The sequence below is a fragment of the Artemia franciscana genome, chromosome 8 (assembly GCF_032884065.1).
Source record: "Artemia franciscana chromosome 8, ASM3288406v1, whole genome shotgun sequence".
Classification (NCBI taxonomy): Eukaryota; Metazoa; Arthropoda; class Branchiopoda; order Anostraca; family Artemiidae; genus Artemia; species Artemia franciscana.
In genome coordinates this window covers 9,024,757-9,041,987 of record NC_088870.1, presented here as the reverse complement: position 1 = coordinate 9,041,987, position 17,231 = coordinate 9,024,757, and the positions used below count along the sequence as shown (strand labels likewise).

Below are 17,231 nucleotides of genomic sequence, written 5' to 3'. Positions count from 1 at the left end.
CTTTGAAATATTTTGAACAAAATGACTATCTCAAATTTGTATCGGATACATTTAGGGAAAAAAAGGGTGTGGGGGAAATAGGTGCCCTCCAATCACTTTTGGCTCCTAAAAGGACACCACAACTTTTAATTTCCAATCGAATGAGCCCCTCCCAAGTTTATACGACCACTCCTTCAATACAGTGCCTCTGGAAAAAAAAACGAAATAAAAAAAAACAACATCGGAGCCTTACAGCTATTACTATTGGCTACGCTAAAACGTTGCCTCTGATATTGTTGAGATGTCAATTGACAACCAGCATACCTATAATGGCTTTTGATTTAGTTTCGAAGCAACAAACTTTCTGCAAAGTTTTCTGCTTTATACCCTTTTCTAGCATATATCCTACACTATTACTTCTACTATGGTTTACCCTATACCATAGTAGAACTAATATTAGAAGCAATAGGAGTAGTATTAGTGATAGCAGTAGTAGTATTAGTAGTAACAGTATTGGTATTCACGTTGTGTATTTTAGGTCTAATAAAACATGAAAGAAGCTTTTCTGACGTACATTATAGCAGTAGCTTTCAGAATTAATCCCCTTTTTAAATCCATCAATAGGTTAAAAGAGGTTTCTTGACTGATTAGTGGACGATGGTGAACCACTCCTCTCCATCAACTTGCAGGGGTCATTGTCCGGTTCCTGATCATGGGCCCTTTCGCAGTTTTCCTCCTAAAGAGGATCCTCCCACAAAGGTGTCCTACAGTACCAGGCAAGTTAACTTTGAGATGATGTAGAAAATTTTTTAAGAGAAAACAGAGTAGTTTTAGGAAGGAGAAGATGCATAAGCCAAATTTTCCCTCTTAGATAACTGAACAGTGCCACCAGAACCCTCCCTTTTTATAGACTATGAGCAATCGAGTTGCTCAGCCGATAGATGAGCTTCAATGAAGGTCATATCCTAGTATGGTAAATGAGACAAATATATCAAGTTGATTAGTACAATGCACGAAAACAGCATTGCCGCGGTGAAAAAAGAGAATGGGGTTAGTAGCTGGTATAGGGTTGACTCAGGGATTAAGCAAGGTTGCGTTCTTTTGCAGTTTATGTTTTTTTTTTTTAATTCGTCTTAGAGGAAAAAACATTAAACCCATATCTTATTAAAACTTTTGTCAACTTTATTTAAAAAAAAAATTAGAGGGAAAGTAAAACTTTTCGTACAATGCACGAAAACAGCATTACGGCGGTGAAAAAAGGGGAATGGGGTTTGTAGCTGGTTTAGGGTTGAATCAGGGTTAAGCAAGGTTGCAGTTTTTCGCAGTTTATATTTTTTTTTTATGAAATTCGTCTTAGAGGAAAAAAAAGTATAGCTTAATTTTATAAAAACTATGTTTTATTAGAACTTTTTTCAACCTTATAAACAAAAAAATAGAAGGAAAGTAAAACTCTAATACTTAGATTATGCTGATGATGTGAATTTCCTAGTAGAAATGTTATTCCACTGGTTGGCTCAAAAAGGTTTCCTTTCAAAATAACGGATGCGTTTTTCAAGACTCAAGATATAATGAAAAGAGAAATCACCAATGCAACAGCACAAACACATTATAAAAAAAAGAGAGAGAGAGAAAAGGAAGACAAGGAAGACTTGTAGCTGTTGAACCATAAACCATCCGACGCATAAACTTGCCGCAAAAAAAAAGAGATGAAATGTGACGGCTCTATTCCTATTACTATTAGCATGTATAAAACTATCTAGTCTGAATTATCTTCACTGAAGGTGAGGAACAATCAGAGATGCAGCTTTTCTGCACTTTGCAGCTCCTTTGCTGAAATCCAGCAAAGGATATCTTTCTTTCACAAGGGTTAGCTACGTTTTTCAGAAGAACGGTGTTTTTGAAGGTTTTGAGGGTTCAGTTTGCAAGAATAGGTTCGAAAATTATTCTTAAGAAGACTGAGTCACTTAGACAGCGAATAAATGCAGATGAAAAAATGTTGGGTAACAAGAAAACCAATCTAATAGATAACAACCCTTACTTGGGTAGCGATATTAGCAATGATGGTGGATGCAATGAAGATGCTAAAAGTACAATAGCCAATGATTTCACAATAGCATATAATTTACAATAGCCATAATTTCTTAACAGTTACAATCTGCAAGCCAAGAGTAAAATATCGGAAGCTACAGCTATGACAGGGGTTAGCTATTTCTTTCTAAATTCGCGGCGCCAGGTATAATTGAAATTTTGATTTTGCGCTAGTCTTTTACGCATTTTTTTACGGAGATGACAGTTGAGCTTTCTAGTTCTGAAACGTCGGCGCTTCGAAAGACAGAAGATGAAAGACAGAGGATGATTTGCTTGAAGTTTTCCACAGGGACTGTCTAGGATTCATTCAGGTAACCGGCTGACTCAGCGCATTTGAAGCAATAAGCTGTACGAAATATTAGTTTTTTCCACTCTCTAGGGCTATGAGAGAAAGGTTGAGACACGTTCTGCGGATGAAGGACTACCGTCTATATCGTCAATTTTGGCCAACCATCTAGGACCAAAAGGAAAGGAGTTCTACCCTGAATAGAGTGAAAAGAGGTGGTAAGAAAGGCTTGAAAGGGAACTGAGACTTCTTGGAAAATATAAAGAGTAAATCTTTGAACACATTAGAATTCAGAAGGAGCGTGCGCAGCTACGTTGGCCTAGGGCGGATTGGTACTGCAGTAAGTAATTAGGAGTAGTACTACTGAAATCCTAAAGTAATGAGAAGTAGTCTTAGAATACCAGAAAAGAGCTCACACAAACGGAAATAAAGAGTTCTCTTAATAATAGGTGCTTGAAACCTATACAGTAGTATTATTTGATATATTAAATTCGATTAGGCGCCTTTCATCAAGATCAATTGTGTGGCATTTTTTTGGCCTTTCCTCTTTTATCCAAAAATAGCAACAATTTTCCAAGCTCATAACTTTGGATGATCAACTTTAAACTTACCTTTTTTGAATTTGGGATATACATGAAAGCCGAAACTTTTGATGTGTTAACTGTTGTAAAAGCTACCTTTTTTGGAGTTTCGGCTCCTTTTAGTTCGATGTTACACTTACACACAGTTAGTTACCACGAACTGTTTGACATATTACAACCGTTGCAAAAAATGTTTAGACATGCACTTTTCAAATGAGAGGTTAAATGACAAAAGTAGGTAAATAATTAAGCTAAATGACCAATAGCAACATGACCAGTATCTAATAGACAAATGAAGGGTCAAATGTCCAAGTATCTGGACTAAACAAAGTGCTGACTCATACCATTTTTCGGTTTTGGGGCGCGATTTTCAGGTTGACCGGTTAAGAGAAATAAATCCACTCCCACTGCATCCACTCCCATATATTTTAAAAATGCCTTTTTCGTATCCTTATCGAAGATAAACTTGCTTTTCTATAAAATGTGAAGAAAGGCCTTTTATTGAGTTTTCATATAAATAATGACAAAAAATTCATACCAACCCCTTGCATTCTCATAAAAAGACGCAACAGCAAAACATTACTGTTGACCAGATCAATTATAGGTCTTGATTTTACTCTGTAGTAGGAATTTGTCTTAGGTTACCAAACCGTGCTGAAACACAATCAATATCTTTGATTCTGGGGCATCCGTAATGTTTACCTTTACATGTCTTTAGATAGATGATTTATTGCAAAAAGCCTGCGGCCCATAGCAACACAGAAAACAGCCTACAAACAAAGCTCAAGAACAAAATACAACTTTATAAATAAATAAACAGATAAAAAAATCAGCTTAATTACATACCTTTATTACCAATACAAACTATACATACCATATTACATACCTTCATTACCAACACATGCTATAAATACCATATTACAAACCTATACATACCTTTATTACATATACATGCTATACATACCATATTACATACTTATACTTACCATATTACATACCTATACATACCTTTATTACCTATATATACAATATTACATACCTACACATACCTTTATTACGTATACATACTATATTATATACCTATACATACCTTTGTTACCATCAGAAGTCGACTTCACTTGGAAAAACTCAAGCTCAATTGTAGATTGTTCAGAACAGGAATAGAGGGTCTCGGTAGAATTATCTTTTTGGTTCAATAATATATTTGAATCTTCCACAACAAATAGCTCATCCTTAATTTCTGAAAGAAAAAAACCTTGTAATTAAATTTTAAGAGAATAAAAGAAACAGTATCAGGACCCCAATGGATATTTGCATATGAATATGGAATGGAACTGATGAACGCGGCATTAACTTGATGAATACACCATTAACTTGATATCTTTTTTTCTGAGGCATATTTTATACTATTTTTTTAGTATAATATACAAATTATACTAAATCTTTGCCAAAATACACTACCTTTTATACAATGTATGACGTCGTTCACATGATTATTTTTTCAAATTAAGACTTGAGAGTATGATCAGCTGAAAGATACACGTACTGCACAAAACCCACCAAAACATTGTCAGGCCTCACTAATGGGGCCCGATCTTCCCGTTGGGATTCACAGATTTAGAGACAAATGGCAGTTGGCACCATTTTCTTCTTCAAAATCTTTGTTTGAAAATCTCGTCTAACTTTGTTCGGAAAGTTAACAACTAAAACCATTTTTTGATTTTACACATGCTTTTGTCACTAATCTCATTTATTGTTGGATGTTTATGCACGCTATAGATCTTGCAAAGTAGAAGATCGACTATAACATCTAATATAAAAAAAAAAAAAAATTGTGCAAAAAAGACGAAAGACTTCCTAACAATCATTTGAACAAAGGTATTATTGCCAGAAGATAGTAATATCTTCCCAAATATTACTGAATTTCTTCCCTTTTTACTAACAAAAAAATTTGAATCTAATACAATATCAACAGTAAAGTTTACTTTCATTGGGTATGCTAAGCCCACTTCTTAAAATACCTATTTTTTCTACCAGTGACTACCAGGGGTATTGTACAAAACATAAGAGCTTCTCTCACTAGCATGTAAAGGTAGTCACACCTTTGCTCATCCCTAGCAATGAATTTAAAGGTTTGCATGCTTTTCTACTATGGTACCAACAACATAAGAATAATAGAGCACCTACTAGCGAGCCTGCTAGATTTTTACCCAAATGAAGAGAAACATCTAAAAAGTGTCTAAAGACATGAATTAGGCTTTTGAAGAACTGCCACTTTAGCTAAATATATATATATATATATTTAAAAGGGACTATAGTTCTGACTTATGTTATATATTTCCTTAAGAATCCCAAATTAATGTTTTTAGCAGTCTTAATTTTTAGCGCAACCAAAACAGGATTCGTCATAAAATGCCTAATCTAACTAGAGACGCCTTAAATAAAGGCCCTAAGGAGACTAGCAAATCAAATATTCAATCAATAGTTATCCAAGTCCGTAACTTGGGATATCCTCCGAATCTTAAGCATATCAATTATGTCATGGAAGTTCAACAAGAACAAGTTAGTACTGTTATTTTTATTATTGTTTTAGAAGTAGAGTTAAAAAAAATTGGCATGCAAAATTGAGGAAGATAGTCAAACATTGAGGTTGAATTGTCAGCCTTTAAGTGAAGCTAAGGAAAACTATTGTCAAGTATAAAAAAAAGGTAAAAATTGTGAGAAAATACATATCTAACATAACCAGAAGTTGAACAAAAACTAAAATAAACAATCAAGTCAAACTAAAACAACCTGAAATTACGACAAAAACAGCACTACAACCTTCCAAACCCCTTTAAAATTGGAGGGTCTGTAACCACTTTACTGGATACAAAACCAATTTGTTTTTTTTTTTGTTTTTTTTTTTGTTTTGAACGAAAACGTTCAAAAAAATACAACTCAAATAAGAAATACATCTTATGGATTAGCTTTTTGAAAAATCAAAACAATCTTGTTAGTCTGACATCTAACAAATTTACATTTATGTTTTTTCTCTTTTGAATGCATTTGTTTAAAATCTATATAAAACAAATTCTCTTTTGAATGCATTTGTTTAAAATCTATATAAAACAAATTCTCTTTTGAATGCATTTGTTTAAAATCTATATAAAACAAATTCTCTTTTGAATGCATTTGTTTAAAATCTATATAAAACAAATTCTCTTTTGAATGCATTTGTTTAAAATCTATATAAAACAAATTCTCTTTTAAATGCATTTGTTTAAAATCTATATAAAACAAATTCTCTTTTGAATGCATTTGTTTAAAATCTATATAAAACAAATTCTCTTTTGAATGCATTTGTTTAAAATCTATATAAAACAAATTCTCTTTTGAATGCATTTGTTTAAAATCTATATAAAACAAATTCTCTTTTGAATGCATTTGTTTAAAATCTATATAAAACAAATTCTCTTTTGAATGCATTTGTTTAAAATCTATATAAAACAAATTCTCTTTTGAATGCATTTGTTTAAAATCTATATAAAACAAATTCTCTTTTGAATGCATTTGTTTAAAATCTATATAAAACAAATTCTCTTTTGAATGCATTTGTTTAAAATCTATATAAAACAAATTCTCTTTTGAATGCATTTGTTTAAAATCTATATAAAACAAATTCTCTTTTGAATGCATTTGTTTAAAATCTATATAAAACAAATTCTCTTTTGAATGCATTTGTTTAAAATCTATATAAAACAAATTCTCTTTTGAATGCATTTGTTTAAAATCTATATAAAACAAATTCTCTTTTGAATGCATTTGTTTAAAATCTATATAAAACAAATCGGCAGACATTTATTGATTCACCAATTCAAAATGGTACTTAAGAAACATAAACCGATTCTGAATCTACGAAATTGAATTCTAAATTGAGAAATTGGGAAGTTGAGACTATCTAACTGAAAATAAAAATTACAATTTGCCACTTGAAAGTTCTATTTCGATACGGTATTGATTTTCTACACATTTTCTACTCCAATAGAAATTACGACTTGCCGTTTAGAAATTCTATTTAGGCATTCATTTTCTGCGCATTTAAATGGAATAGAGTCGAAATGAGAGATATTGGCAGAGAATTGAGCTTTTAAGATAGCAAGACCTTACGGAAACTTAGAATTATCAAACAGTTCGTGGTAACGAACTGTAGTAAGGAGCGACCCGGCTCAATAGTAAACGAAACTCTAAAAAACGGAATTTCGATGCTAAAAGATATATCAAAAGAATCGTATTTTTATGCTGATTTTAAATATATAAGTTTCATCAAATTTAGTCTTTGTCATCAAAAGTTACGAGCCTGAGAAAATTTGCCTTATTTTGGAAAATAGGGGGTAACACGCCCTAAAATAGGATCTTAACGAAAATTGCACCATCGCATTCAGCGTATCAGAGAGCCCTATAGAAAAAATTTCAACGTCCAATCTACAAAAATGTGGAATTTCGTATTTTTTGCCAGAAGACAAATCACGGGTGCATGTCATTTTTTTTTTTTTTCCCCAGGGGTAATCGTATCGACCAAGTGGTCCTAGAATTTTGCAAGAGGGCTCATTCTAACGGAAATAAAAAGTTCTAGTGCCCTTTTTAAGTGACCAAAAAAATTGGAGGGCACCTAGGCCCCCTCCCACGCTCATTTTTTTCCCAAAGTCAACAGATCAAAATTTTGAGAGAGCCATTTTGTTTCGCATAGTCGAAAACCATAATAACTATGTCTTTGGAGATGACTTACCCCCCCCCCCCCCCCACAGTCCCTAAGGGAGGGGCTGCAAGTTATAAACTTTGACCAATGTTTACATATAGTAATAGTTACTGGGAAGTGTACCGACGTTATCAGGGGGAATTTTTTTGGTTTGGGTGTGGGGTTCAGGGGAGGAGGCTATATGGGAGGATCTTTCCTTGGATGAATATTTCATGGGGGAAGAGAAATTCAATGAAAAGGGCGCAGGACTTTCTAGCATTACTATAAAAAAAAACAATGAAAATATAAACATGAAAAAGTTTTTTCAATTGAAAGTAAGGAGAAGCATTAAAACTTAAAACGAACAGAGATTATTACGCATATGAGGGGTTCTAAAAATACTTTAGCATAAAGAGCGAGGTATTTAGGAGGAGATAAATACTTCGCTCTTTATGCTAAAAAATTTTTAAGTAATTTCAACTATTTATTCTACGGCCTTTCTGATTCAGGGGTCATTCTTAAAGAATTAGGACAAAACAAGATTTAATGTGAAGAGCAAGGTATTAACGAGGGGACCAACCCTCTCATATATATAATCAAAAATATAAGAATATAAAAGTTTGTTACGTAAGTAAATTCTTAAGTTACGTATTTTTTTTACTAATAAAAACGTTCGTTAAAAATTTAAAATTCTAGTTGCCTTTTTAAGTAGCCAAAAAATTGGAGGGCAACTAGGACTCCTTCCCCACCCCTTATTTCTCAAAATTGTCTGATCGAAACTAAGAGAAAGCCATTTAGCCAAAAAAAAGAATTAATATACAAATTTCATTTTTATAATTTATGTGCGGAGAGCCAAAATCAAACATGCATTAATTCAAAAACGTTCAGAAATTAAATATAAAAAAAACTAGTTTTTAACAGATTTAACCTATTATTCGAGGTTTGTAGTATGTTTATAATTCCTAGTAACTCGTTCAAATAAATCAAACGCACATCAACACAGAATTAGGCAATATCATACAGCAACACAGTAAATGCCATTAAGCTGCTATTGCTGTACTATGTATATAATATTTAATATGTAGAGAGTTAGACCATTTTTGGGATTCAATTTAAAACACATTTTAAATGTTGCAAAATACATTTAAACGGAAAACATATTTAAATGTTCGAAGCTTTGAGATGTCCAACCCTGAAAAAAAAAAAAACAACAACAAATAAATATATAACCACCTTTCCCTCCCTTTGAGCAGTGTTACATTCGAATTAAGAATACTAAGATACTTAATTAAGATACTTATTTATTAAGATACTTAATTAAGAATTAAGATACTTAACAGCACAGTAGAGATTGGTGTCTGGACACCACTAATATTGTTCCTATACATACAGTACCTTTCATACAACTCGACTCAAGCGGAATAAACTCAAACTCAAGTTTAGGCTGTACTGAAGTGGAGGAGAGACTCTCCGTAGGAGCATCATAATGGTTCAATAATATACTTGAGTTTTCTGTACCAATAAGCTCATCCTCAATTTCTGAAAGAAAAACCGTTGTTGAAAGAATTTTCCGTAAAATTAGAAACAAATTAACAGCAAATAGGATGCGATCGACACTAAATTTGCCCTATTTTCCCCCCTAGACCAAAATTTAGGTACACTAAGAGGAGGTGTTAATGGTTGAGCGTCCGCAGTTTCAGAAAAGTGTGGACCTCCAGCCGAACTAACCAATCAATAAATTTATTCATAATAAAAAAATACAGGGTTATTTTGGTCAAAGAAGTTTAGCTCGTTGGGGGCCTAACAACACAAAGACAGAAAACCACAAACAAAATAGACAATTCACTAAGTTACAGAATACCCCCCCCCCAAAAAAAAATAAATAACGACAACAAAAAAACAGAGGAAACAGAAAATATACAATAGAAAACGGTGAAATTTACAAACAAAAGGAGAATACCATAGAGAGTAGAATATAAATATATCGTTAAAATTTGGAAACCAGTGCATACTTCTCAACTGGGGCCAAAGTATACAGTTCTACTTGTCCTTTTTCATCAGCCAACATTTTGTTAGATGAAGTGGAGTCTTATAGTCTATTTTGAAGAGTAATATGTGATGATTTGCTGCAAGACTGTCATTTCTTTAAGCCATTTTTCAACTGTCAAATGGATAGATTCATTCAAAAGGCGAGAATGCAGGGAACTGTTTCGAGACCCGAATGACAAAACTTTGGGTTAAAGAAGCAAAAAAATACGGGGAAACAGAGATCAAAAAAATGAGCGGTATCCACTCTTCCAGAACTGCTGCCACCCACTATTACTGATCGTTGCTATAGGTGATGTTGATTGAGCCTGTCAGTACATATTCAAAGTTGCTCCTTTGTTAGTTCATACTTAACTTGAACTTGCTTCAGAATCTAGTGCCATCTCCCAAACCTGGCATCTGGAATTTATATGGTTCAGTAGTGTTATTTTTATAGTAATATTCAGAATAGGATAAAATGTGTTGCTCCTTTCTTGGTAGGGATATTAGAAACCCTGCTAATCTGTTTTCAACCAAGGAAAATATTCTTTAAAACATTGACCATTAAACCTGGATAAGCTGATCAACGTGCATGATATCGGTTTTGCACTTAGAGTAGGTTTTCGATTTTGAACAGTAAGAAAGGGTTGGCGTGTCATATTAAAAGCAGAATCATCCAAGGATATACAATCCAAATCATTAGAGACATAAATTCCACATTTTTAGCAGAAAAGCAGATATAGCCCAGCATTTTTTAAGCACAATTATGGAAGGATATACATCTGTACATTATGAACGTCAAATTGGGTTGCTATAAAGCCCTCAAACAGCTCTTACTAAGAGATTTTCGCACAAAAGTACACCTTGTTAGAAGGGGAATTACACAAAGATTTTCAATCTCTATGGTTAGAGAAGCTTAGTGGGCCCATAGCCCCTACAGACTCCCTCGAACCTAACTCTTGATTTTTGACAAAGGTAGGCAGCTTCCACCTTTCAAACAGTTCGAGGTAACGAACTGTAGTAAGGAGCGACCAGGCTCAATAGTAACCAAAACACTAAAAAATGGAATTTTGATACCAATAGTTACATCAAAAGAATCGAATTTTAATGCTGATTTAAAATATATAAGTTTCATCAAGTTTAGTCTTACCCATCAAAAGTTATGAGCCTGAGAAAATTTGCGTTATTTTTAGAAAATAGGGAGAAACACCCCCTAAAAGTCATAGGATAGAAGCAAAAATTACGTCATCAGATTCAGCGTATCAGAGAACCCTACTGTAGAAGTTTCAAGCTCCTATCTACAAAAATATGGAATTTTGTACTTCATTTATATAGAATGAAAATCTACTTTGTTTTGGTTCAAACAAAGTTCATCTACCTTTCTTCTATAAAGATGGTATAGAAGGGAAAAAGGTGTTGAAAGAGTAGCCTGCCCAACTTGTTTTCTCAATTATAAGAAAAAGGGATTGAATAAGGAGTGAAATTTCTTTTGCAAGTCCAGTTCAAATTAGGTGCAAAATCATTGTTTTTTTTTTGTTAAAAAGGTTCTGGTTAAATTTTGGAGGAGTCTTGGGCCCATCTAATATTAAACAAAAAAAAACAAGATTTTTTAAATGAAAGTAAGGAGCGACATCAAAACTTAAAACGAACAGAAATTACTCCGTATATGAAAGGGGCTTTTCCTCCTCAACGCCCCGCTCTTTACGCCAAAGTTTGACTCTTTCTCTTAACTCTATTTTTAAAACAGTAAAAAACTTTACCGTAAAGAGCGGGGCTAGGAGGAGGAAAGCCGTTTTCATATACGGAGTATTTCTGTTCGTTTTAAGTTTTAATGTCGCTCCTAACTTTCATTTAATTTTTTTTTTAATTTTAATTCCTGGACGTTTTTGAATTAATGCATGTTTTGATCTCGGCTCTCCGCACATTAATAATTAAAACGAAATTTGCATATTAATTTTTTTGGGCTAAATGGCTTTTTCATAGTTTTAATTGGAAGATTTTGAGAAAAAAGGAGCGAGAGAGGAGGCCTAACTGCCCTCCGATTTTTTGATTACTTAAAAAGACAAGTATAACTTACAATTTTTTACGAACGTTTTCATAAGTAAAAAATATACGCAACTTACGAATTAAATTACGTAGGAACTTCTATGTTCGTATGTTTTTATTGTGTATATGAGGGGACTCACCCCTCGTCGATACCTCGCTCTTTACATTAAAGCTTAAATTTTGTTCCAATTCCTTAAGATTGGCCCCTGAATGACAAAGCCCGTAGAATAAATAGTTGAAATTACTAAAAATACTTTAGCGTAAAGAGCGAGGTAAACTCCTCATATACGTAATAACTTCTGTTCGTTTTAAGTTTTAATGCTGCTTCTCACTTTCAGTAGAAAAAACTGTTCCATTTATTTTTTCATTATTTTTTAAATAACGCTAGAAAATCATGCGCCCCCTCAATTGAAAGTCTCTCCCCCCATGAGAAGTTCCTCTATGGAAAGATCCTCTCAAGTCAACCCCCCCACAACTCTCCCCCAAAACCAAAAAAAAATCTCCCTGAAAACGTCTGTACACTTCTCAGTAACCATTAGTATATGTAAACACAGGTCAAAGTTTGTAACTTGCAGCCCCTCCCACGGGGACTGCGGGGGAGTAAGTCGTCCCCAAAGACATAGTTATTAGGTTTTTCGATTATGGTGAATAAAATGGCTATCTTAGAATTTTAATCGGGTGACTTTGGGGGAAAATGAGCGTGGGAGAGGGACTAGGAGCCCTCCAATTTTTTTGTCACTTAAAAAAGGCACTAGAACTTTTAATTTCCGTTAGACTGAGCCCTTTCACGACCTTCTAGGATCACTGAGTCGATATGATCACCCCTGGGAAAAAACAAACCAACAAAAATACAAATAAACACGCATCCGTGATTTGTCTTAAGGCAAAAAATGCAAAATCCACATTTTTGTAGATAGGGGCTTGAAACTTCTACAATAAGGTTTTCTGATACGGTGAATCTGATGGTGTGATTTCGTTAAGATCTTATGACTTTAAGGGGGTGTTTCCCCCTATTATATGTTCAAAATCATCATTAAAATGGAATTCTTTTGATTTAGCTATTGGTATCAAAATTCATTTTTTTTTTTTTAGTTTTGTTTACTACTGAGCCGAGTCGCTCCTTACTACAGTTTGTTACCACGAACTGTTTGAAAAAAGCTATACATCACTTTCTGTAAGTAAAAGTGGTCAGAGAATAATTGGGTATTTTATATGTTTTACCGTAATTCTACGGAGCCCCGTAAAATTGGTCTTTTACCGACATTTTACATATTTTACTAGTATATTGTATGACGCCTAGTAGTTATCATCAAACAAAACTGCACAAAGGCTTGGAAAAATAGGTATTTATATAATATTGCTACTTCGATTTTTACTGGAGACACAGCAGGGCGAAAAAAGTAATATAATTGTTAATTACATTCATTAATTTGTTTATGAAGTATTTATGATTGAGTGATTTTAGTTTTTGTTTTGAAAGTGCTTTGTGGAATTGGTAGTCGACTAGCCCTTCTCTTTCAGCACATCACCTTATTAACATTTCCTTACTCTCTTTTAATGAACAGTTTATGTAACTTTTCCAATAAAAAAAGAAACATAGAAAGCACTATCATTTGGCCCGAGGGTCTGTAGCAATGTTACCCAGTCTGAAGCGAAGAACAGAAGAATCTTTCTTTGGCTCAGATTTGGTAAATCGGTATCGATTTACAAAGGAAATGGCGCAAATTTGAATTTGAAAATTTTCTTGTTTTCGGTACTTATTTTCAAACAGCATCGCTGAATTTGGTCAAGATTGTAAAAAAAGTAATCCTCAATCATTTCCTTCTCTTGGACATGGAAATAACAAAGATTCCAAATAATGACAATTGAAAATTTAATAATGAAAGAATTTAAAATTTGACCATTGGAATAAATATCAGAAAATACAATAAATTTTAATAATAAAAGAACTTAACAATAATAATGAAACAACTAAATAATAAATTGAAATCAATCCTGCAACTATTGCTAAGCTGCAGTTGACAAATGTCCAGGATTTTTAGTTTATTGGACAGAAGAAAAAAAATCAAACTTGGTAAAACAAACGTCAACGATAGCAATGCAGATGTTTATTTCAAAACAATAACACTTAACATCACGTAACACAACATAATAAGATGTTAAGATAATAACAGAAAACATCACAATTGGTAAAACAACCGTCAACGACAGCAATGTAGCTGTTTATTTCAGAACAATAACACTTAACATCACGTAACACAACATAATAGGATGTTAAAATAATAACAAAAACATCACACTTGGTAAAACAACTTGGTAAAACAAACATCAACGACAGCAATGCAGCTGTTTATTTCAAAATAATAACACTTAACATCACATAACACAACATAATAACATGTTTAACACAATAACACAAAACATCACACTTGGTAGAACAAACGTCAACAACAGCAATGCAGCTGTTTATTTGTTAACTTATTTGTTTATTTAAATACATGTTAACATAATAACACAAAACATCACACTTGGTAAAAAAAAACCCGTCAACAACAGCAATTCATGTGTTTATTTCAAAACAATAACACTTAACATCACATAACACAACATAATAACATGTTAACATAATAAAACAAAACATCACACTTGGTAAATCAACCGTCAACAACAGCCATGCAGCAACTTATTTCGAAACAATAACACTTAATATCGCATAACACAAAATTATAACATGTTCACATAATAACACAATACATCAGACTTGGTAAACAATCGTCAACGGCAGCAAGGCAGCTGTCTATTTCAAAACAATAACACTTAACATCACAGAACACAACATAATAAGATGGTAACATAATAAAACAAAACATCAAACTTGGTAAAACAACCGTCAACAACAGCAATGCAGCTATTTATTTCAAAACATTAGCACTTAACATCACATAACACAACATAATAACATGTTAACATAATAAAACAAAACATTAAACTTGGTGAAACAACCGTCAACAACAGCAATGCAGCTTTATATTTCAAAACAATTACACTTAAAATCACATAACATCATAACATGTTAAGATAATAAAACAAAGCATCACACTTGGTAAATCATCCGTCAACCACAGCAATGCAGCTGTTTATTTCAAAACAATAAGTTCAAGTTTTTATTTCAACATTCAAAAATAAAGAAATAAAATACAACACTTTCGCAGTGGGGAAAACCTATGAGGTTTCTTTTTATGTTAATCACTTTAAACATCCCATAACACAACATAATAACATGTTCATATTATAACACAGAACATCACATTTGGTAAAACAACCGTCAAAAACAGCAATGCAGCTGTTTATTTCAAAACAATTACACTTATCATCACATAACACAACATAATAATTTGTTAACATAATAAAACAAAACATCACACTTGGTAAAACAACCGTCAACAACAGCAATGCAGCTGTTTATTCAAAACAATAACACTTAACATCACATAACACAACATAATAACATGTTAAAATAATAAAACAAAACATCAAAGTTGGTGAAACACTCGTCAACAACAGCAATGCAGCTGTTTATTTCAAAACAATAACACTTAAAATCACATAACACAACATAATAAGATGGTAAAATAATAAAATAAAACATCAAACTTGGTAAAACTACCGTCAAGGACAGCAATGAAGCTGTTTATTTCAAAACAATAACACTTAATATCACAAAACGCAACATAATAAGATGGTAACATAATAAAACACTTGGTAAAACAACCGTGAAATATAGCAATACAGCTGTTTATTTCAAAACAATAACACTTAACATCACATAACACAGCACAATAACATGTTAACATAATAAAACAAAACATCACACTTGGTAAGACAACCGTCAACAACAGCAATGCAGCTGTTATTTTCATAATAGTAACACTTAACATCATATAGCACAACATAATAAAATGTTAACATAATAAAAAAAACATCAAACTTGTTGAAACAACCGTCAACTTCAGCAATGCAGCTGTTGATTTGAAAACAGTAACACTTAAATCACATAGCACAACATGATAAGATGGTAACATAATAAAACAAAAAATCACATTTGGTAAAACAACCGTCAACGGCAGCAATGCAGCTGTTTATTTCAAAACAATAACACTTAACATCACATAACACAACATAATAAGATGGTAACATAATAAAACAAAACATCTCACTTGGTAAAACAACCGTCAACGACAGCAATGCAGCTGTTTATTTCAAAACAATAACACTTAACATCACATAACACAACATAATAAGATGGTAACCTAATAAAACAAAACATCAAACTTGGTGAAACAACCGTCATTAACAGCAATGCAGCTGTTTATTTCAAAACAATAACACTTAACATCACATAACAAAAAATAATAACATGTTAACATAATAAAACAAAACATCTAACTTGGTGACACAACCGTCAACAACAGCAATGCAGCTGTTTATATCAAAACAATAACACTTAAAAACACATAACACAACATAATAAGATGGTAACATAATAAAACAAAACATCAGACTTGGTAAAACAACTGTCAACGACAACAATGCAGCTGTTTATTTCAAAACACTAACACTTGACATCACATAACACAACATAATAAGATGTTAACATAATAAAACAAAACATCAAACTTAGTGAAACAACCGTCAACAACAATAATGCAGCTGTTTATTTAAAAACTATAACACTTAACATCACATAACAAAACATAATAACATGTTAACATAACAAATCAAAACTTCAAACTTGGTGAAACAACCGTCAACAACAGCAATGCAGCTGTTTATTTCAAAACAATAACACTTAACATCACATAACAAAACATAATAACATGTTAAAATAATAAAACAAAACATCAAACTTCATGAAACAACCGTCAACAACAGCAATGCAGCTGTTTATATCAAAACAATAACACTTAAAAACACATAACACAACATAATAAGATGGTAACATAATAAAACAAAACATCAGACTTGGTAAAACAACCGTCAACGACAGCAATGCAGCTGTTTATTTCAAAACAATAACACTTAACATCACATAACACAACATAATTTAGAAGGTAACATAATAAAACAAAACATCAAACTTGGTAAAACAACCGTCAACAACAGCAATGCAGCTGTTTATTTCAAAACACTAACACTTAACATCACATAAAACAACATAATAACATGTTAACATAATAAAACCAAACCTCAAACTTGGTGAAACAACCGTCAACAACAGCAATGCAGCTGTTTATATCAAAACAATAACACTTAAAATGACAAAACACAACATAATAAGATGGTAACATAATAAAACAAAACATCACATTTGGTAAAACAACCGTCAACGACAGCAATGCAGCTGTTTATTTCAAGTTAATAACACTTAACATCACAAAAAACAACATAATGAGATGTTAACATAATAAAACAAAACATCACACTTGGTAAAACAACCGTCAACTACAGC

At 32.5% G+C, this 17,231-nt stretch overlaps 1 protein-coding gene across 3 annotated transcripts in view; it reads right to left on the bottom strand.

Moving 5' to 3' along the window:
• The window catches only part of LOC136029951 (zinc finger protein 271-like), a 59,268-nt gene that overhangs the window by 6,454 nt on the left and 35,583 nt on the right, over nucleotides 1-17,231 (bottom strand). The window contains exons 3-4 of one of the 3 annotated variants that reach the window (XM_065708500.1): nucleotides 9,047-9,190; nucleotides 4,025-4,174 (exon numbers count right to left, since the gene is read on the bottom strand). The exons of the other annotated variants lie outside the window; for them this stretch is intronic. Coding sequence (XP_065564572.1) covers nucleotides 4,025-4,174; nucleotides 9,047-9,190 — 294 coding nt within the window. The remainder of the gene's footprint in view (nucleotides 1-4,024; nucleotides 4,175-9,046; nucleotides 9,191-17,231) is intronic. 3 annotated transcript variants of the gene reach the window in all.